General features: G+C 41.9%; 1 protein-coding gene and 1 long non-coding RNA gene across 7 annotated transcripts in view; one reads left to right on the plus strand and one right to left on the minus strand.

The window, feature by feature from the left end:
- The window catches only part of ANKRD44 (ankyrin repeat domain 44), a 334866-nt gene that overhangs the window by 188358 nt on the left and 122594 nt on the right, over positions 1-23914 (minus strand). For all 6 annotated transcript variants that reach the window (XM_017538761.2, XM_017538760.2, XM_037742095.1 and 3 more), the window contains exon 2: positions 22631-22714. In XM_017538761.2, coding sequence (XP_017394250.1) covers positions 22631-22714 — 84 coding nt within the window. The remainder of the gene's footprint in view (positions 1-22630; positions 22715-23914) is intronic.
- LOC119472700 lies at positions 1033-21758 on the plus strand. The gene is made up of 2 exons (XR_005201879.1): positions 1033-1940; positions 21268-21758. It is a non-coding gene; the product is annotated as an uncharacterized LOC119472700 (long non-coding RNA).

The following is a 23914-nucleotide window of genomic DNA, read 5'->3' on the forward strand; positions in this document are numbered from 1 at the left end:
AATGAGGGCTGCCTGCTGTGCAGTTCTGGCTTCTGTGAGACCTCAGCCTACCATAATCCCTAGACAGTGACATTATGTCCACAACCAGTCCCACAGTGCCAGTTCCTGGGAAGCCAAGGGACTTGTTGAATAGGAAACCAGCACTGAGTTTTTTAAAGATGTGGGACATCTATTTAGTAGTCTCTGGCTAGCCCCAACACGCACATGAAAAGAGGAGAGGCTCCCATTAAAATGAAACTACTGGTGTGGAACATTCCCAGGCATAGGAAATCTAGATGTTGGAACCTCATGGAAAGTGAAAGAAGTGGGCTGGTGATCTTTAACAGGCCAGTGCAGGCCCAGTCCTGGGAGGAAGGACTGGGGAGCAGGTTAATACCAGGCTGGCGTGCAGTGGCTCACTGCGACCTCCACCTCCTGGGTTCAAGCGATTCTCCTGCCTCAGACTCCCGAGTGACTGGGACTACAGGCGCACGATACCACGTCCAGCTAATTTTTGTATTTCAGCACAGATGGGTTTTCACCATGTTAGCCAGGCTGGTCTGGACCTCCTGACTTCAGATGATCCGCCCGCCTCGGCCTCCTAAAGTGCTGGGATTACAGGCATGAGGCGCCACGCCCCGCAAACGCAATTTTTTTAAAAGGTCGGGGGGTTGAAGAAAGTAGAGTATGGAAGTGGCTCCATCCGACTGCTTCAGAAAGTACAAAAAGAAAAGGAAGCCGGGTCATGTGGTGTCCTTACTCTTCTCGGTCCCTCAAGAATTTCCCAGGAGGATGGACTCCCCTAAGAGGCTGCGGTGTGCTGGGGGCCCAATCCTGGTCCACCCTTGTCGCTGGGCTAGGACCAGAGTTGATGGCGAAGTTCTGTTCCCAGGGGGCGAGGCTCCTTTATTCCCACCTGGCCAAGTGGGGGCTTTCTACATTCCTCGGGTCCCGGGAGGTCTGGCCTCTGACACGGCCAGCTGCGCCTGGGTAGCAAGACGCCTTGGTGGCTGCGGCTCCTGACTCCTCTCCGGCAGCACAAGGTCAAGGGTTTTGGGGGGGGGACCGGAGGCGCAGCTGCGGGGTCCCTGGAGCTCCCAGGCGAGGCCTGGTACCGGAAGCCCTTTCCCTCTGAGGCGCTCCTCTGTTCTCTCGGGGCCGCCACATTGTGGGGTCGGGCAGGTCGCGCCCCTCCCCCAGCTGAAGAGCGGCGCTCAGAAGAGCCCTTCCCCCCACCGCAGCGGCTCCTGGGTGAGAGAAAAACAAGGGCGGGCTTCGCGGCTGCTCGGAGCCGGGCATGCGCAGTGAGTACCCTCCGCTGCTGCGGGGTTCCAGCGCCGTGACCACTGCCCTGGGTCCCTGGACACACCCCCTCCCCCGCCCGGAGCACCTGCTTTTTCTTCACCAGGCCTCGGCTCAGTAAGGCCTGCCGCCTCCTCTTCTGCAGCTCAGCCCTCAGCCTCTTCCATGCATTCCTAGCAATGCCTCTCAGAAGTGGGGTTCCCTTCCTCTGAGTTCCCTGGGCTTTTTTTCTTTTCTTTTTGCATTTATTCTGCCTTGGTTTTTAGCCATCTCTCAGGATGGCAGTACATCCTGGAGGTGGAAGGACTAGGTTCAAACCCTGGCCCCTACCACTTACAACCATATAAGCTTAGGCAAGTTACTAGACCCTCCTCTACACTACTGTTTGTCTGTAAAATGGAGGTAAGAGAATCATCCTCCCTACCTCCTGAAGATGTGTGAGATGAAATGAAATGATGCTTAGAAAGCACTTGGCACCGTTCCTATCACATGGTTAGCACTCAGCAAATATTGCCTATTAGGATTTAACCCATGTTTTTACCCTTTCCCCAACACACCCCTTTTGGCTGGCTGGCTGAATTCGAAAGACTGAGCAAATTCCAGGGTAAACAAGATGGCACTATCCAAACAAGAGGAAGGAGAATATGTCCAAGAGCCAGGTAAACATGCTCTCTAACAGGTCCCATGACTGGAGATGCTCAGGATCAGAGGAACAAAATGGAACATGCCAGACTCCATGGGAGGTGTCACCTGACAGAGGAGCTGACTGGACAAGCCTGTCATCTTTAGTGAACAAAATATAATCCTTGGCACCACCACTTGTAATTTCTGGGGTGACAGAAAGGTCAAGTGAGCACGACCACAGTGAGTGGGTCACGAAAGGCATTTCTGTTCTCAGGTTTCCTGTGATCAAGTACCTGTAAGCAGCTAGGAATGAAGATTGGGAACCAGAAGCCCAAATGTAAGAGGCACTCAGCACTAGAGATGCTCAGAAAATGCTGTTCCATGTCTAGAAGATGATGGATAAGTTAGCCAACTGCTGGAGTTTTTCTGGGAGCAAATACCATAAAATACAATTTGTGGAAGCATTACTGATAAGCTATGCTGCTGACATATATAGTATCAGGAACCATTCACCCTAAAACCTAAGCAATGAAAAAATGTTTAATAGTAACATTGAGCATCTATTTTTAAGTGGGAGCTTTTAAACTTGGACTTATTTTAGTCCAAAATCATTTACTTAGTGATGAGGTAAATGATTTGACTCATTTCATAACATGAACAGAAGGATTTTCTAATAATTTTTACAATGAACACAGAGATTCCCAGCAAGTTGAAACAAAGAGAAATGATACTGTTCTTGCCCTTAAGTTCATACTTTAGTAGAAGGAACAAACATATTTGTAAGTTTCAATATCCTGTTTTAATCTGTATCAGGGCTTCAAAGTTGAACCCCAAATCTGCCTGCAGATTTTGTTTGACTGTTACAGAGGTTTGTAAAATCTGAAATGGAATATCGTTATTAGGGCATGAATGGCCCAGTTCAGTACAGCCCCCACCACTCCCTAACACTTTCTTTACACACTGGCACTGCCTCCTGGATTCTGAAAGCTTTTCAGTTGGCAAGCAGGATCTGTACTTTTCTTTCTAAGTATGTTTACGCCTTTGGCCAAAAGCAACACAATTTGGACCCAATAAACTGCAATCCAAAGACATGCTCTGAAGGACATGTAATGCCATAAACTGTTGTGGGCAGTTTTTGAGAGCCAAGCATTGTGATAGGTTCCAGGGATACAAAATGAATGAGTAAGGATCCCTGTTCGATAAGCACTTAAGATACTGAAATGACAAAGGCACCAAATAAAAGTGAGGAATATTGAAAATAGGATGTTACGTGAGAGGATATGGCTATAGAATTTAAAGTTTGCTGATTCTAGACAAAAAATAAATTCCTTAGAAAGAAATATTCCTGGCGGGGCATGGTGGCTTATGCCTGTAATCCCAACACTTTGGGAGGCCAAGGCAGGTGGCTCACCTGAGGTCAGGAGTTCAAGACCAGCCAGGCCAACATGGTGAAACCCTATCTCTACTAAAAAACAAACAAACAAACAAACAAACAAAAACTAGCCGGGCACAATGGCTTGCACCTGTAATCTCAGCTACTCGAGAGGCTGAGGGAGGAGAATGGCTTGAACCCAGGAGACAGAGATTGTGGTGAGCCGAGATCATACCACTGCATTCCAGCCTGGGAGACAGAGAAAAATTCTGTCAAAGGAAAGGAAAGGAAAGGAAAAAGGAAAGGACAAAGGAAAGGAAAGGAAAGGAAAGGAAAGGAAGGGAAAGGAAAGGAAGAGAAAGGAAGAGGAAAAGAAAAGAGGAGAAGAGGGGAGGGGAGGGAAGAGGAGAGAGGAGGGAGGAGGGGAGGAGGGGAGGGGAGAGGGGAGAGGATTCCTAGAATAGAGAAGAAGAGGGAAGGAGGGAGGGAGGATTCCTAGAACAGAGATGAAGAATCACTGACATTGATTGTTCTTAACATATCCCAGAACCTGCTCTAAGCATTTTTCATGGATTATGCTCAGAACGAGTAGGAATTTGGATATCCCCATTTTACAGATGAGGAAACAGAGGCACAGAGAGATTAATTACCTAACGCAGGGTCATATAATAGCTGGCAGACAGCAGAACCACACTTGGAACCAGGCACTCTGGCCACCAGTGCTCACACTTTTAACACTATTCTACACTGTATCCTGGAATAACCTATCACTAGGCTGTACTGACTTCTTGCAAATACCATTTGGGAACCAAAAATTTTCTTTTCAAAGTTCATCAAGCCAATTCTGTGATATTTAGTATCCTGAGAGAAATTACTTTGTCCAAGAATAAAACCTAACATATGTAAGTGACAGGTCTAGTTTTTAAGCTAATAGAAATTAATAAATGTGGTATTTGTTTATAAATCAGTCTCTTATGAGTTTAGATTGTGTGAATCAATTTCCCAAATTCCAGTCACTCTTGCACCATGCTGAGAAAAAACAAGCCTCCACAGGTGATGTGTATGTACATCAAAGTTTTAAAAGCATTAGCTATAAGGTAGAAATGAGGTAAGACATTTGCCTTTAAGTGCCTGCCATCAATCAGCAAAAGGAAAAAAAGGCTTTTTGAACACATACATTTTTATTTAGTCATTCATAAACTTCATGTACACACTACTATATTTAATATGCAATAAGATACACATAAATATACATTTTAATTTTTAAAAAACAGATTGAAGTAGATATTTCATTGCCCCCAGTGGACTATCTGGCACACTTCCTAAGGTGCCTATATTCCTGATTTTGGAATCTACATACCTTACATCAAGGATCTTATCTAAGGGCTGGACCATCTAACTTAAACCAGTATCTTCCAGTCATCGAAGACTTCCCAAAACCCAAATTAAGAATAATTTCTACACTTAAAGAAAATCCTGTGCATTGTTGCTTTGTCAATGAAGCATACCAGAATGCATCTGAGAGCAGGGGTTTTGGGAAATCTACATCCAGGTGATGTTTTTAAATAATTCAAGACTATTCTTATATGTCTTAATTTACAAACATTCTCTAATAAGCATGAACTATACTTGGTTGCTTCACCTCTCAGGGCTGGGAAAGTGGAAACTAAAAGAATACTTGTTAACTGTATGACTGTCTTCCAGCCAAAGTGAGGCGATCTTTGTCATCTGCTTTAATGCAAAACATGCAGATATTCCCCTTTACCACACTCTTCTTCCCTAAGAGTGAGACTATCCCAGAGGCAGCATGCTGAGCAGAGCCATCTCTTCTTATGTAGCATTCTATTGAGCAGAACGTGAATTTAGCTACCTGTAAGGTATAATTCAGAGATTCAAGAGTTTTGCAAAGATGACTTGTCTTTGGAGTCTTGAGCTGCCCTGTCACAAATTCAACAACTCTGTGGCTGCGTTGCTGAGAGGAAGCCCTGGCCACATGGAAAGGCTGCATATAAGTGTTCAGTCTGACAGCCAGCATCAGCCACCGGACATGTAAGCGAAGACACCTCTAGATGATTCCAGCCCCCATCTGTCGAGTCACCCAGCTGTTTCCAGAGAACAGAGAGCAACTATCCCACTATGCCTGTTGGAATTCTTAACCCACAAAATCCATGAGCATCAATTGGCTGTTTTATGCCACTAAATTTTGGGGTGGTTTTTATACTGCAATAGTAAAATTCTCTGTGAGATTCTGAAGTGCTCTCTGAATTATTATGGAAAGAAAACATTATGTTTAGTGTTAAAGTGCCTTATTTATTTTCAAACTCAGGGTAACAGGGCAGTCATTGATTATTAAAATATACAGGGGACTCTCTAACAACAAGATTTATTAAACCCCCATCATCATTTCCTTTGTGTACCAGCACACAGCCATTTACTATATTTGCAGAATAATGGTGGCAGTAGTCACTCTGCTGCCTCCTGTGAAGCAACTCTTTTGTTCTCTCTCCTCTCTCAGAAATGAATTGCTCCTTCTCTTCTTCCAGCTCTTCCCCTTCTCCTCTCTATTGCTCAGGCCGGGAACTCAGGAATCATTTTTAGATGTTCTCTCTTCCTTGCCCCTCACACTGAATCCATCACTGAATCCTGAGTGATCTACCTTCATGACATACCTGGAAGCAATCTGCAGCTCTCCCCATGTAGGTGGTAGAAGTACCGTAATCCATGTGAGTGGCACCCCCTAGAGTTCATGAGTACATGGCGGCCTGACCACTGGAAATGCCCTGCTCCAGGCACATCAGTTCTGCCCTGACCCCAACTATGTTATTCCTGCTGCTCTCACAGCTCCTACTCTCCCTGTCACAATCTGTAATTCACACAACACCCAGAGTGACTTTCCAAAATAGTCACCAGAACATTGTGTACCTAAATGGAATCCAAACTTCTCACTCAGCTCTGATGACCAGGCCCTTCCTTGTCTCCTCTCCAGCCTCCTTTTCTTCCACTTTCTCCCTCCCTCACTCCCAGCCAGCCACCTTGGCCTTAATTCACTTCTGTGAAGTTGCACTCCCTCCCCCAACCCTCTGGGACCTTTGCTCATATCTTTATCCAGCCTGAAACGTTTCCCCCATCTTCTCATCGCCCCCAATTTCTCATGGCCAGTCTCTGTTTAAATGTCACTGCCACCTCAAGAGACCTTTTCCTAACCACCTTTTGTTAGTATCATAGCACACTTAGCTTTCTCCATAGCCATCTTCTCAGTTTATAAGTACCTATTCATTCATTTCCTTTACCTGTTTACTTCCTGTCTCTCCACTACACTGTAAGCTGCTGATGCAAGGACCAGGCCTGTGTCCATCACCAATACAACCCCAGCACCTAGCATGGTGCCTGGCACATAGCAGGTTCAATCAGTACATGCTGAATGAATAAGTTTACTTGCATATTGTGTAGCAGTAGACTGTGGTACTCCACTCCACTCCCACCTCCAGAACTTTTATTTTCCTACCAGTTGACCACAGACCAATGGTTCTCAAAGTGCAGTGCCCACCCAGTAGCATTAGCATCACTGGAACGTACTAGAAATGCAGATTCTCAGGCACCACCCTGTACCTCCCAAATCAGAAACTCTAAGGGTAAAGCCCAGAAATCTGTATTTTAACAAGCCCTCCAGGATTCTGATGCACATTCAAGTTAGAGAACCAATGACATAGACTATTCCAGAGACTCTAGTTCTATAGCAGTATGTCTCAAAGGTATATTCTACTGGTTCTGAGGGATCATCCCAGTTGTTAAAATTTTTTTTAAAAGAGGGAGGAGGCCAGGTGTGTGGTTCATCCCTGTAATCCAATCACTTTGGAAGGCTGTGGTTGCCGGATCTCTTGAGTCCAGGGATTCAAGACTAGCCTGGGCAAGATGGAAAAATCCTGTCTTTACAAAAAATACAAAAATTAGCTGGGCATGGTGGTGTGTGCCTATAGTCCTAGCTACTTGGGGGGCTGAGGTAGGAGGATTGTAGGAGCCGGGGAAGTTGAGGCTGCAGTGAACCATGATCATGCCACTGCACTCCAATTGGGTGACAGGACAAGACCCTGTCTCCAAAACAAAGAAAAAAAAAAGAGGGAGGCATTCAAAGCCAAATGATGTTGAGAAACACGGTGTTAAAGAAAGTTAAACAGATTCCCTTACGGCAGGAATTCTCAGAACTTTTAATATGACAGTGTGCCTTGTAAATCACTAAAACACAAGGAAACTTGTGGTAGAAGTGCTTCCCAATTTTACTTGGCCACAAAACTCGCTTTCTTTCCCTCCTAAACACTTGTCAGACTTGTTCTGGACTCTGAGAAACACACTTTGGAAAATGCTGTCATAATGTAGTCTTCCCCAGAGAAAATCTTTCTAACACCATTCCAATTCATTGTGCCTACAGCAATATTAATAATGTGTGAGTCACTGGCAGCAACTTCTTTAAACTTTGTGCATCTTTATCTCTTTTGATCTTTCTTAGACTTGAAAATAAATGTTTAATGCTAAACACATTTTCATATGTCTTTTTAAAATCAGTAAAAAGAAATCAGATTTTTGCTAAAGTCTGAAATGTTTATGAAGGCAAATACAGAAGGGTAGAAACTGGTGGCAATTTCAAGTTGAATTAAAATGAGATGCAGAGTTTAGAGTCTCTTTCTTGTATTAGAGTAGGCAGCAGTGAGATTCTCTATTTAAATTGTGAAAAGTTTCTCTAATGAGCATCAGAGAGGCCCAGCTTCATGTTTGGGGCACCGGGAGAGCCTTAGTTTTCTTCCCTAGTTGATGGGCCTGGGGTGGTGGAGATTCCTGATGATGGAGTGGAAAACTGTGCTGGTGTCTGAAAATTATTGGTCCCAGCTGACAATCAGTAATCTTGAGAAGGCTGAGGCAGCTTAGATATAGGAAGTTAAAATATTCATGCCAAGCATCCAGTGTTTGTTTAATCAGGGCTAATGATTAGCTTCTTAATGAAATTTTACAAGCTCAGTTGAACACCGAAAACATTTGCTTTTCTAAAAGCAAACAGGTTTGTTTGTATTATAATCAGACATCTGGAACACAGAAGACCCCCAGCCCTCAAGAGTACAGAGGTGAATCTCTTCAGGAACTTCTGAGCTTTCTGTGAAGATGAGGGTGGCCAAAGAGTGATGGGAGAAGGAAGCTGACGATCAACAAGATTAGAAACTGCAGAATCTAATGCCACAGACGCTGACATAAACTTTGGGCAGTTGTGCTAAACCCAGCAGCTCTCAAATAGAGGGACAGATGATCAAAGGAGCTAATATAGTCAGTGATAATTCTAGAATGGCTGTTTGGGAGGGCTTTGGAGTGACAGTCTAACTGGAACTACTTTTACATTTCAGGAAGGTTGTTCTTAGGTTATATGATAAAATGCAATAAAATGAAATTAAAAATTCAGTGAAACAGGAGAAGGATTAGAAAGAACAAAAGGGATTTTTAGAGGAATGAAACTATTCTGTATGATATTATCATGGTGGATGTAGGATACGCACTTGTCAAAACCCAAAGACTATACAACACCAAGAGAAAACTCTCACATCAACTATGGACTTTGGGTGATTGTGATGTGTCGGTATGATGTCATGATGAGGTTCACCGATTGTAACAAATGTGCCACTCTTGAGTGGGATGTTGATAGTCGCGGGAGGCCAACCATGTGTAGGGGCAAGTGGTATAGGGGAAGTCTCTTAACTCTGTATAATTTTGCTGTGAACCTAAAACTACTATAAAAAAAATTAAGCCTTCTTTCAGAAATTCAATTACAAAGTTTCTAAAGGTGTTTTAAGTCATATTTAGTATAAAATGGAGAAAACATCGATTGCCTAAATCAAAATTACTCCTATTATCATTATCATGTCCATTATTATTATTATTTTTGAGATAGAGGCTCACTCTTGCCCAGGCTGGAGTGCAGTGGCGTGATCTCTGTTCACTGCAACCTCCACCTCCTGGGCTCAAGGAATTCTTCTGCCTCAGGCTCCTGAGTAGCTGAGATTACAGTGTCCCCCACCACACTTGACTAATACTTATATTTTTAGTAGAGATAGGGCTTTACCATATTGTCCAGGCTGGTCTTGAACTCCTGACCTCGCATGATCTACCCACCTTGGCCTCCCAAAGTGCTGGGATTACAGGCATGAGCCATCATGCCTGGCCCCATTATTATTATTAATAGCTTAAAGAAGGTGGTTAATAAAGGTGGTAAGTAGGCTTAAAAGCTCTCCAGCCGCCCTCAAACCCCTCTTCCCATGCACTCCCTGACACTGCTGAGTGTAGGAGTCTGGTACTGTAAGGGCCCTGGTCACACCAGGAACATGCAGTGATGGAACATTTCTATCTCTATTGCCATACTGATGTTTCCTCTGCGGTCTTGGTTTACATATCTGTCTCAGTCACCTAATTATATGATCCAGCGGAGCAGGAAGCCTGTCCTATTCATCTTATTTTGTTTGTTTGAGACAGTCTCACCCTGTCGCCCAGGCTGGGATGCAGCTGCAACCACCATCTCCCAAGTTCAAGCAATTCTCATCGCTCAGCCTCCCAGGTAGCTGGGATTACAGATGCTCATCACCACACCTCGCTAATTTTTTGCATTTTTATTAGAGATGGGGTTTCACCATGTTGCCCAGGCTAGTCTCAAACTCCTGAGCTCAAGTGATCCACCCGCTTTGGCCTCCCAAAATGCTGGGATTATAGGCGTGAGCCACTGCAGCCGACCAACTGTCTTATTCACCTAAAAGTCCCAACCCCTAACACAGCACCAGGAACATGGTAGATGCTCAATAAACGTCTGCTGATTGAACAGAAGTGAAAGAGCCATGGTTAAATAGATCATCTGCTTGCCATATGTGTTTTAAAATTGTTTTTTCATACTCAAGTATAATAAAGTTTGAGGAAATATGCTAATCAAATTTATTAGTTTGCATTAAAAAGACCTGTTTTGAAATTGTTAAATGGCTAAAGTCTCTCTGTGTCTTTAGAAACAAGATATTCATAGTACAGCCCCAAGGATTTCTATAAGCAAAATGCAAAATAGGGATCAATCATGTGATCTTTCTAGAAAAGTTCCACACTGAGCCCTGGACTACTGAGTCATTATTCAAAATTACGGGTGGTAAAATCTTCCTTAACTTTTTCAGTGACACCTACAATTATATCACAAAATATTCAAAACCCTTTCTAAATAAAACCTTGTCCTCTAGCAAGTATGCTTTTAATAGGAAGCTCACAAAGAGGATATTTAAATGTGTCCTAAAGAAAACCCAGGCACTGCAGTAATTCTGTACCTATATTTGAAGTCAAGTTGTCATGTTATAGCAAAAACAGACTTCCCTGACACTTAGAATCTTGTCAAAAGCCAAGTTTTGAATGTTACTTTAGGGCACCTTGACACACTTGTTCTCTAATTTTCCCTGCTTGAGAGAAAAACCATCAAGGTTTCCAATATGGGAGCCCTATATATTGAAATATATTATTTCTGAGGGAAATCTATTTTTAAGGTAACAAGAACAAAATCAAAAGTCCTTGAAAAGGAGATTTTTATAATTAAATGTATTCAATGGTGCTGAGTAAAATTCACTCTCTAAAAATACAACTTACAGGCAGGGCGTGGTGGCTCACACCTGTAATCCAAACACTTTCTGAGTCGAGGTGGGCGGATTACCTGAGGTCAGGAGATTAAGACCAGCCTGGCCAATATGGTGAAACCCCATCTCTACTAAAAATACAAAAATTAGCTGGGCATAGCGGCATATGCCTGTAATCCCAGCTACTTGAGAGGCTGAGGCAGGAGAATCACTTGAACTCAGGAGGCAGAGGTTGCAGTGAGCTGAGATCACACTACTGCACTCCAGCCTGGGTGACAGAAAGAGACTTAGTCTCATAAATAAACAACTTACAATGGTGTTATTTTTACAAACAGTACAGTCCTTATGAAAATTCTTACATGGTTCTCTTGCTACCCCATTTTTCTAAAGTATGTGATTTAGTAAGTTTTTAAATTTTTTTAATGGTGGTAAAATGCACATAACATACAACTTACCATAATCATTTTGCTAACCCATTTTTATTATTTGTGCAATTCTTAACAGAGGTCAGAATCACAGAGCCTGGAACAAAAGAAGGTTGATAGAGCCATGATTAAAAAGCTGTAACTAAGGATCCGCTGTGATAAAATCCTAGAAGGAATATTGTAGGAATATGAAATACATGAAGTAAATGCTCATGTATCCACATAGATGAATTTGGAACACATAACGTTAAGTGGGAAAAAGCAAGTTACAGACGATACAAACTGTTCACCAATGTAACGTTTTCAAAGATACACAACATCGTCCATTGTTCTAGCATTTATGTACACACATGCACATAAAGGTATTAATAAAATTAGAGTATATAAAGACAAGAATGGAGAGGACATATAAAACTTCAGGACGGTGGTTTCCCCCTGGGGAGAGAGGCAGGGAGGGAGGCGATGGGTTACGGAGACTAAACAGGGCTTCAGCTCTGTTCAAACGTTCCTAGCCAGTGCTGGCACCACTGTAGGTGCAGGTGACTCAACCATGAGCAAAGCCATGATGGGTTCATGGAGCTGAAGACGCAGTGGGGGAAGACAGAAGACAAACAAATAAAATCACTGCATATATCAGGTGACGAGAAGTGCTAGGAAGGAGAAGTCAGAGGTTGATTAAGGGTTGCTATTTTACATGGGAAGATCAGGGAACGTGTCCCAGATAAGGAGGCATTCATGCAAAAACATGAATGACACAAGGGTGTGAGCCTATGTTTACACATGGAACAAATCTCTAAATCTATACAATTTTATGATGGTTCTTTTAAAGTAAATATGGTAAAGTGCTAACGTTTATTCTTAGTGGTGGGCTTGTTGTTTTTTGAAAGTTTGAAAATTTTCATAATAAAGATTTTTTTTAAAAAACCCACTGCCTATTACTGAGAGATTAGGAGGCAGGATGTCAAACATCTCTGGATCTTTTCCAAGTGGAATATCTTGAGACTGTGACAGGAGGTCCTATTTCTTTAAGGGTTTTTACATATTGGGGCCTCCTGAGAGAAGCCAGTAATAGACAATACTGCCCAACCATTAGGCTATGCATGCTTGTTTGCCTATCTATCCGTCTTTGCTTCCCAAATAAAACGCATGCCTGCTCAAACACTGAGTGTCCCGTTTGAAAGAGACAAGGTCAGAAGATGAAGAGTCAATCCTGCATGCGTGTTTTCAGTAGGAGAAAGGGCATCTATGGAAAGCAAGTGAGGATGCGAGGTATAAATCAACATGAAGCACTGATGACAAAAGACAGGAGCTGGAGGGAAAAACATAGTGTCTGTACCACTGAGTGGAAAAGCTACCATTTATTATGTACTTCAGTGTCGCCCTTCTCCCTCCCTCCCCCAAAGGAAGAGATATGATATCATTTTCTGTTCCCAGGTGCTCAGCAAAGCAGAATAAAGTCACAGCAATCTGATTCCCTCATTGTGTTTTTGAGAGAAAAATAAATTGACCAAGAAAGCATATCATATTCAGGGTGTCAGCTCTAGTGCTACATCTATAAGAAGTATTTTTTAAAATATTTGGTGAATGAATGAATGAGTCTGAGGTTAGTCATGACAGTATTTCATAAATGATATATATTTTTATACTCAGAGCATTTCCTAGGTCACCAAAGGCTATCACATACCATGGCAGAGACTGCTGTTTTGCCCCAACATCTCTCTTGCTTTCATAACAGGAACCGTGATTTTAGGTTCCTAAAAATACATCACCACCCAATGCAATTCCAGACAATATATAAGCAATTGTGTCCTTAGAGGAAGTGTCCTTAAAGAGAGGAGGCATACGCTTCTTCTGCCTTCTTCCTTCCCACTAGCTGGAATTTGGACGTGTTGGCTGGAACTCAAGTGGCCATTTTTGAGCAAGGAGATAGAAGCCATCTACAAGGATGGCAGCACAAAAGATTGGGTTGTAACACCACGTAGTGTCATACTAGTCCTGCACAGCTTATCTCTGGACTTGTGCATGGGAAATAAACTTCTATTTTATTCAAAACTTCTACATTTTAGTAAATACATGTCTACTTTACTGAAAATTACTGTTTTGCTGTTTCCATTGTTTCTCTGTTGAATGCAGCCAAATCTAATCCTAACCAATAGACATACCTCATCTCATCTGCCTAACCACACCTTATAAAGTTTACTATGATGCCCACATTATAGACCTGAGGCCAGAGGAGGTTAACTGGCTTGCTCAAAGACACATAGAATCCAAGACTTCTGTCTTCAAGCCAAGCCCAGCGCTCTTTTCTCTATACCCTTAGTTGTATTTTGGTGTGACTAATATGGATTATTTACCAATAAATGAAATACATCAAGTAGGGACATAGCAGCTTGGTTGTAAAGGAATTATATCAGAAACTCTGGACATGAGCATGTAGGGAAAAATTACATCAGAAACTCTAAACATGCGCATGTAGGAATAGGGAAAACCAGAGAGAGGTTTGGAAAGGGGAACTGAGAGATAAGGAAAAGACAGCCTGTGTTATATGCAGAATGAAAATAAATGGAAAAAAAAAGAAAAAGAAAATACCGAGCGAGAAACCCATTTATACTACCCTACACTGCCAGAAATAACCTTTTGAGAAAACAGCTGGCAAGTGGCCTGGCTATAACCAGCTATGCAACCTCCTAATAAAAAAAACTTACCTACCCGTCCAACCCCCCGAGGCTTCTACCCTAACTGAATAACATATACACATTTCAGGTCTTTGTGTGTCTTCTTTTCTTTCTTTCAAAGTTAGTGTTTCAAGGGTATAATCATGATACATCTACAAACCTACAGTTGGAAGGCCTTCTGGCTGTCATAATCATGTAGTTGTTTAACATTTGAAACCTAAAGCAATAGGTCCTTGGTAAAAATCAGGACCAGCACAATTAGTTGATCTAAAATATACTCTATATCCTATTCATTCAAACATGTCTTTTAAGAATAATCTGGATATATGGTTATCTCTGCCCATTCGCTTTTGAAACATAAAAGTTATTACTTTTCCAATAAACTTCTTAACATTTTTCTGATTATATTTTTTCATTGTAAAAGAAATTGCAATGTAAAAGGTATCTGAAAAGTTTTAATTGATTTTTAGCTTGAGCAAAACTAATAATCCATTTCCCATAATTTATCATATAAAATGTGATGATGGTAGAAGAAAGGAATTCTACTAAGATGGCAACAGAGCCTACCAACACCACTTCCTCAGATGTCCCACGAGAAGAGCCCTTGCAATACTGTAAAAGACGGGAACGCCATTATGCTTGTCACTATGAGTAATAAGTACCATTCCACTGAAACATGCTCTACACTTATTCAAACTGACAAATACAATGAGCACATTTTAAAAGTCAAATCGTTATATTAAATAAAGCAATTTGGGAAGCTAGTTTGTTTGCTTTCTTGTGAGTGCGTGCGTGTGTGTGTGTGTACATTTATATAAATTTTTTACCATTTCTAAATATAATACATGGTCGGTGTAAAAAACTTCAATAATACATAAAGGAACAAAGAAAAAGGCAAAAATCTCACTATCTGGATTCAACTATAATTAATGTTTTAGAGACTATTCTTCTAGATCTCTTCTTCTATACCTACAAATTCACATGATATGTGCTGTTTAACAACTGTTTCACTAAAAATATTTCTTGAAGATCCTACCTTTCAAAAAATACGTGTAATAAATACATATGCAGATAAAAACAAAGCACCCATTTTAAAGATAACATGATGTAACCACATGTGGATGTTGTACAATACATTTAAGAAATAACCTGTTGGTTATTTGCAATTTCTTGTTATTTTAAAACCAGATAGCAACAAACATCTTTTTGTATATATAGTTAACCAATTATTTCTCTTAGGGGAGTCTCCCCCAGTTAGAATGTTGATGCATACTGCCAAACTGCCCTCCAAAGGGTAGTACAAATTACTCTCCCCAAAAAGGCATCAGAGTGGTTGAGATTAGATTGTCATCTTTAGAAACTGGATGGGTAAAGAATAATGCCACACTGAGCACAGTGGCTCATGCCTGTAATTCCAGCACTTTCTTTGGGAGGTCAAAGCAGGAAGATAACTTGAGGCCAGGAGTTTGAGACCAGCCTGAGCAATACCACAAGACCTTGTCTGTCCAAAAAATTTAAAAATTAGCAGGGCATGGTGGCACATGCCTGTAGTCCCAGCTACTTGGGAGGCTGAGGCGGGAGGACTGCTTGAGCCCAGGGGTTTGAGGCTGCAGTGAGCTATGGTCGCATCACTGAACTCCAGCCTGGACAACAGAGAGCTCAGGCCTCAAGCTGCAGAGTGTCCTCCATAGGATCATCAGTAATGATGCAAACCAGACCTGCCTTTGCACATTTTAAATGGCCATGAAGCCACTTCTCTGCAGCCTGCATAGTGCTGCTCTGGAATTCATAAATCATTCTCTGCAGGATATAGATCATGGCTTCCAAACTACAGCCCCACATCCTGGGCAGGGGTCCAACAAGGGGGAGTGGATGAGAGTGGATGGCGAGTGCGACAATATTGCCAGGCACGTGCTGAGAGATGGGCACCTACCCTCAAGACAAAAAAGCACCATTCTCAGATCTGTGAAAAACCCACCAGTTTCCCTCCACCCCCAACTCCTGGCCCCTGATCAGTGAGCCAGAAACACTGCCAACGTTTAAAGAGTAGGCCACTGCTCTTTCCAGAACCGGGGCCCTTGGCGTCACGACCACTTCATTTGATTTCCAGATGCAGGTGGCCAGAAAAACCTTCATCACTGAATATTTGCCAATCTCATCCACAGTTAGCAAAACGGTGGCCTACAGGCTGGATTTGGCCCACAGATGTGTTTTCTTTGGCTTGCACATTGTTAGGTCATCTTTTGGAACCAACATTTAACAATTTAGAGATTTCCTGTATTTTCTCTTAAAAACCTAAAAAGCCTGGGCCACACTGTGCCTGCATTCCTGCAGGGCTCTTGATGAGAGCTGAGCCATTCATCACTCGTGCTGACCGTGCACTTCTATCATTTATGGGACCTGAGTGTGCCACCCCACTCCCTGCAGTCTCTCTTCTCCCAGCGGCTTCTGATTTAGGTCTCACTTAGAAGGTGCCCAAGTCTCTAGGCTCGCAAAACATCTCAGTCCTTCATTCTCATATCAAATTATTTATTAAAAAGAAAAAAATCAAGTAGGATATATGTAGGTGAGAAAAATAAATAAAAATCTAGAAGTTTGAAAGCTGGGCTACATAGTCTGTATTCCTAATGTTAAGAGTATTAGGCATAATATAATCAAGCAGAAAAAAACTTGGAGAAGTTATTAAATTGATCATCCCAAGTTTTTGAGTGGAGCCACATTGAGTTCTTCTGGGTGGAATTTTAAAATATATTCTATTTAAAAAAAACAAAACAGTGCAACACATCAACATACACACACACACGCATCTACATTACAAGCTTACTATTGTTAATGTGGCTTATTTCTTTGAAAAGTTGCCTCATCATACAATGTCTTTGTTTTTTCTCACTTTTAATTCTTGAGATCCAATAATTAATCCATCTGAATTAATTCCTGTAGTTGAGAACAGCAGCTGTAATAGTTTTCTCTCTTTTGTTTCCTATACATTCTTTGCCAACATAAGCTTAGGGGGCACCTCAAGATTTATTCCATTACATTCACAAAGCATCCCACTTTGGAATTGGAAAGAGTAAAGAAAATACACCAACCTACTTGGGTCAAATCCTATTAGAGCAAATAATAAACCTTAACAGCTTTACAAAATTATTTTTTGTATAAAATAGATGGATTAAAATAATCAACTTGGGGACAACTCAACTGTAAAAAGACATTTTTAAAACTACTGAATCAAAATAAAATGGAGCATGTATTGGATATTAAATGATATTGAGGCATCGTTGTTAATTCTATTCGGTATGATAATGTGTGTGTTTCTATTAATGATACTTCAAAAAAGAAAGAAACATGGATTTGCTGTCATGTGAGACTCACAACTCTTGGGACTATAGTCTTTCATAGTTGTAAGAGACTTTAAACATAACCTCGTCCAGGTGTGGAGAGGAGGTTTCAATTTACATGCACTTCAATTTCATAGTGCTATCTTCAAAAGAAATTTTGGTATCTAACATTCAAAGGAAAAAAAAATGCCACGAATCATTAGCAATGCTGGCCAGGGTCGCAAGATAGGAGAATGGGGCTGTATGTGCTACCATATTAGTCACCTTTCAAACCTACAGTCTAGTGGTCTTTGAGGGAGCTTACTACTTGCCAATTCAACTCATTGCTTCTCTAGACAGCTCTGTCTATTATTTCTTATCTTTTGAGCTAACATCTTGTTTTCTATAGCTTACAACCACATGACATAATGACAAGTCTAGTCTAGTTCCACTGTAATTTAACAGTGTTAACTTAAACTATTTGGGGCCATTCTCTTGTCCTCCCCAAGTGTGAAACATCACCAGTTTCCCCAACCACTCTTCACATAGCACGGTTCCCTCCCCATCATCACCATTCACCATTTACAGATGCTACTTTGTCCCTGTTCCAGCAGGACACAGTAAAAGTGTCCTCTTGACATCACATTGTTATAATATAATCCCCAAAATACCTTTATTGAATTCAGATTTTGGTTTGTAAAATCTTTGCCTTTCAAATTTTGAAATCGGATGCTATTCTCCATCTTAAGCTCTGTTTGGTTAGTCAAATGGAGGCTTCTAAAAATCTAGCTATCTGCCAAATCTGGGTCAATTTAAATAGATTTCTCAGAGTGTGCAATGATCATCCCATATTTCCAGGCCCTGGTATGCCACTAACCATAGAAACCATAAAAAGACTCAGAGTGCCCCTCCTGACTCTTCAGTGGTGCCTCAAATCAATCTACAGATTTTCAATCTTACAGGGAGAATTTCCAGTCTTACAAATGATACCTGAGGGAAACTAAGCTAGATGCTTCCTCTATTCAATATTTATCCTCACTGAGAGAAATGAACTATAAGCCACCACAAACTGGCTCAGCATAAGCAATAAAGTAGGGTTGATTCGTTCACTCAAATGTGCTATAAGGACTGAACTAGGTGAGTGAGTGAATGAGAGTGAATAAGATAGTGACCATGTCATCAAGCATACACCGCTTCCCCTCAATGTATGTGGGAGATTGGTTCCAGGACTCCTGCATACACTGAAATCTGCACATATTCAAGTCCCGAGTTGGGCCTGCAGATTCCAAGTATATGAAAACCCTCCATGTATGCAGGTTTCAGATCCCATGAATATTGTCTTTTCAATCTACCTGTGTGTTGGAAAAAATCTGCATATAAGTGGACCTGCAAAGTTCAAAGCTGTGTTGTTCAAGGGTCAGCCACAATTTCAAGCAGTAGTCAAAAGTGATTAATGAGGTACAAAGAACTGTGGAAGTTGAGGGTAAAAGTAGGTTTCTTTGGCTGGGCTGAGGAGGTGGTAGAGAAGACAGCAGAAAGGAAGTGAGAAGTGGGACAACTTCATGGAGGAAGTAGTGGGTATGGAAGGACAAATGGAACTGGAAGAGTGGAGAAGTCAGAAAAGGGCGAGAGAACAGAACAAATTCCAGTGAGTCAAGCCATGTGGTTAGCTGGAGCATAGGGTTTATAAATACTATTGGGGGAAATAAAGTCTGGAAAAATACAGAGGCCAAGCTGAATGAGACGGCTTTCTATATCAGGATCAGCTAATGAATGGGTGATTTACACCACAGAACATGTGACCCATCAAAGACATGGAGAGGTGAGGGCAAAGGAAGGTGAAAAACTCAGAACCTAGGACAGAAAAGAAATTAAGTGAATAAATGGAGGGAGAGAAAGAAAAGCAAAGGGTAAGAAGACAAATATTGTCCTCCAAGTAACAGGTGGCTCCTGTACTATTTATTTTCCTTCCTTGACATTTAAATGCATGGTTATCAGCTCCTTTTCCCTTTTGAAATGCACCTCCAGGCTTAGATCTCCAATTCTTATGTGTCTTCCAACTGTCTATGCCCTTTCTTAACAACCACTTCTCCTAAACTACCTAATCCATCCCCAGCAAAAATAGTCAGTATGATTCACCCGCAAAGACATTGGCAAAAGAAAAACATGACAAGAGGACATGCTGGATAAGAGTGTGGGATCAAATGACCTTTGTACACACCCGAGGGAGGGAAAACAAGAAGCTACGGGGGAGTCTAAAGAGGGGTGAGTGTCACAAAAGGGCCTATAGACCCCAAAAAGCAATATCAACCTAAGGAACTCAGGGCTTCCTTGTGTTCTCCCATCCACCCAACCACTCTTGTGTTCATTTCTCTCTCTCCCTCCATCCTCTGCTTCTCTGCTGCCACACACCCAGCAGCCCACAAAGGCAAAGCCAATTCCTATGGATCTCTCAAGCCTCGGGTTACACATCACTTTATCAGGTCCTCATGATTAACCTTCTCCCTACATATCATCCTGGATTTTTTCTTTCAAAAATGCCTCACAATGTGATTTCTCATTTGTTGACTTCTCTGCTATATTGTAAGCTCTATCGTGGAAAGGGCTGTCTTCTCACTGCTGTGTCCCTAGTACTGAGCACAGAGTCTCAACTCAGTAAATGACTGTGGAATGAGTAAGACATCTCCCAGACAAATAAGTGGCATCACTAGAATACCCTAGAATTCTCTAAGACCAAAAACTGGTGTGACCAAGATTGCTAACTATTCACCAAAATCCATGCTCTCTGACTTTAGAGGGCACACAGATACACTAATTCCTCACCGTCCCTTGTAGCTAGGTATGGCTGTGACTAAATTCTGGTCCATGGAATATAAGCATAAGTGACGTATGTCAACTCTAAGCTAACCCTTAAAAATCCTTCCATGCTTTTCCTCCATTCTCTTTTTCCTTTTGGGCTGGCAGGACTGCACACAACCCCTATGGCAATCTTAGAAGTCACATGTTGCTACCTAGAATCCTGAAAAGATTCTAAGTCCTTTCCTTTTGGAAAAGGACTACCCCTCTAATATGTTCATAAAGAAAACTAAACTTCATACATCATACATCCATCATACATTTAGGGGTCTATGTGTGACAGTAGTTAACCTATCTAACTAATTCAGTGATAAATTACAACTGAAGTTAAGTCCCCTAACCTTTACCAGCCAGCAACTGTTTGTCACTTTCCCAAAAAGAAATAAAGGCCATTCAGAAGCCAGTACAATCTTTTTTGGTATGTATGACAGAACAAAAGTTACATTTGTCATGATCATTGGGAAAAGAGAGTAACCATGCCTCAGGCTTCCCTGGGCTTGGGCCACAGCCACAAAACAGGCTGGGTGGATTCCGGTGATGTCAGAACACTGGACAGGGAGCTTGCTTGCCTGGCCTCATCTCAGAAGTACAGGTCACAACCCGCAGGCCCTGGACAAATGCCCAACTGCCTTCTTGAGTAGTCTGTCCCTGGCCTCATCTGTGCTTTGTAAAAATGTCACAAACCATTATCCTGTTCTCAGTGCCGCTGGGGAGAAGCTGCCAAAAGCTTTTGCAAAATCCATACCAACCTGCACTGCCATGGAACAGTGGCTGCACCAAATGACTCGCCTTCCGAATAAAGCATTCAGCTGAACAGAGCGAGATACAACCTTAGACACAATCCACCTCCCTGTGGCAAAATTCCTCTTACACTGAAGATGTACTTGACTACTTCTGTTGTTTCTACTTAACACAAGAGACTTTAAAAAGAACTCCCCTCTCTGGTGGACTTCAGTATTTCACAATTGAATTACATTTAAAAGAATTAGTAGCATGTACTGTACTAATTGCTTGTTCAGCTCAAGTCTAGGAAACTACTAAAAGGGTAAATCATCGACGAACTCCTTTTACCTTTCTTTATTGCAGGTTTGTTTGTGTCAAGACCTTCCAGATCCAGTGGTTCTTCATCTTTTGGGAGATTGATGAAACAGTTTGATCCATTGCACACAAAATATGTATATAGTGCACACGTCTATTGCCTGTGACTTAAGAGGGCACACAGGATGCCTAGTCCACCCCACTGATCCCAAACCCAGAGTCAAGAACCTTTTAGCTCAAGGGTCAGCAAACTTACTCTAAAAAGACAGCTAGTAAATATCTTTGGCTTTGTGAGCCGTATATAGTCTGTTTTACAACTAGTCAATTCTGCTGTTGCAGTGCAAAAGTAGCCACAGATAACATACAAATGATTGAGTATGGCTGTGTTCCAATAAAACCGTACTTATGAACACCAAATTTGAATTTCATGTCATTTTCATGCATCACAAAATCTTATTCTTCTCTTGATTTTTTTTCTCACCCACTTAAAAAATAAAAACCATTCTTAGCAGGAGACCCGCCAAAAAAAAAAAAAAAAAGTATGATGCACCATAGTTGCCAACCACTGCTGCAGGGCATGGGTTCTAAGCATTCGTCACCTTGGGGAAAAAAATTGCATCTCTATTATCACTGATTTCCCCTAACTGGAATTTAGCATTTCCTTCCGCTATGAATGTAGGCCATACAGCAGCAACATCAATAACTATAATGCCGTCACCAGCAGAAATCACAGGTATGTTCACATTGCATTAGAGTTATTGCAGACAACTCAAAATACTGATTATGTGCATCGCTTTTTTTAAATTATGCCCATTCTTAGATCTTCTGTGGTACCTAGTTATTTAAACATGGTAGGGTTTTTTGTTTTTTGGGTTTTTTTGGGGGGGACAGGGTCTTACTGTCATCCAGGCTGGAGTGCAGTGGTGTGATCAAAGTTCACTGCAGCCTTGAACTCCTGGGCTCACCTCTGCCTCCCCAGTAGCTGGGATTACAGGTATGCACCACCACAGCCAGCTAATTTTTCTATTTTTTTGTAGAGACAGGGTTTCATCATGTTGCCCAGGCTGGTCTCAAACTCCTGGGCTCAAGTAATCTGCCCACCTCAGTCTCCCAAAATTCTGGGATTACAGACATGAGCCACTGTGCCCAGCCTAAATGTGTTGCTTTTTAAAAGCACATAGATTTCCAAATCATGAATTAGATTTTTAATATTTGGATAGCTGTATTTCAATAACTGATTTCCAGTATAACCCTAAATATTTTATTTTGTGCAGAGGGTTTAAGAACAGTGTCCTGAGAAATAGTCTGGAGCCTTCACCAGATACCAAAAGTCTATGGTACATAAAAGGTACAAGCTCTTTCCTGCTCCGGGCTAATAGGGCCTGAGTGGCAAAACCATAGCATCTCTTACCAGAGTATTCACATCTTCAGTTTTGTGGATAAGCATCCGGATCTCCTCTGGATCACCGCTGAAGATTGCCTGGACCAGTGGTGGCTGCAAACACAAGAGAATGGGAATCAGAACTAAAACTAATATATCTGATCACATAAAGATACAGATGGTAAGAAGATTTGCTCCTTAAAAGTTTATTCAACCATTATCAGCTGGCAGACAAAAATGCATCTGTTGCAAGTCCTAACCATCAATGTGGCTGTATTTGGAGATAGGACCTTTAAGGAGAAAATTCAGATTAAATGAGGTCATAAGGTGCGGCCCTGAAGAGACACCAAGAGTTCCTGTTCTCTCTCTCTTTCTTCTCTCTCACACAGGAGGAAAGGCCATGTGAAGACACAATGAGAAGGTGGCTGTCTGTAAGCCAGGAAAAGAGGCCTCACCAGAAACTAACCCTGATCTTGGACTTCCAGCCTCCAGAACTGGGAGAAAAAAAATTTCTGTTGTTTAAGCCACCCAGTCCATAGTACTTTGTTATAGCAGTCTAGGCAAACTAAGACAGTTCCCTATGGCTCCTCCACTTCTTATTAAACAACGTTCCTTGGTGTCCTCAAATAATTCCTTTCCTAGAGGATGCTAATGGCCATGTTTCTGGCCATTGGAACACTTTTGTGTCAATATTTGGAAAACCCTTGACATCATTCCCAAATGCCTCCCATAGCTTTAGGCCACAAGCACTGTCTTAAGCATGATTCCATCTGCTGCTTATTAAAAGTAAGTGGCACGATGGCAGGTTAGGGAAGAAGAGGGGGGTGTTACCAAACTCTTATTATTGAATTCATCTACCTTAAACAAGACCCCAACATGCAGTAGAAGGATCTATATTGTGTGATGGAAACACAGCTGAAAGAACAGCTAGCTCTGCTTGGGTAAGAAGTTGGGTGAAAACAAGGGTGTATCCAAAAAAACTTAAGGAAGGCACCTTAATGAATAAGTATGAGTTGCTGACCGGGAAGGAAGGCATTCCAGGCAAACAGAGGGAGCACAGGTGTGCAAAGGTGTGGATGGGCAAAGAACCTGATATGTTAGAAACATAACCATCAACCTAGTGGCCAGAGTATGGAGTAAAAGAGGAACAGTGACAGGCTTTGGGGCTGATGTTGGGCTTGCCCGTATGGTAAAGGATCCTATTCGAAGTCAGTCTCACACTTGCCAGCCACATACAAAATCCATGTCCACGTGTTACTTGGGGGTGGGCACGATCATCGCTGCCTGACCTCCTCATGCAATTGTTATTAGGAT

The sequence above is a fragment of the Cebus imitator genome, unplaced genomic scaffold (assembly GCF_001604975.1).
Source record: "Cebus imitator isolate Cc_AM_T3 unplaced genomic scaffold, Cebus_imitator-1.0 Scaffold113, whole genome shotgun sequence".
NCBI lineage: Eukaryota > Metazoa > Chordata > Mammalia > Primates > Cebidae > Cebus > Cebus imitator.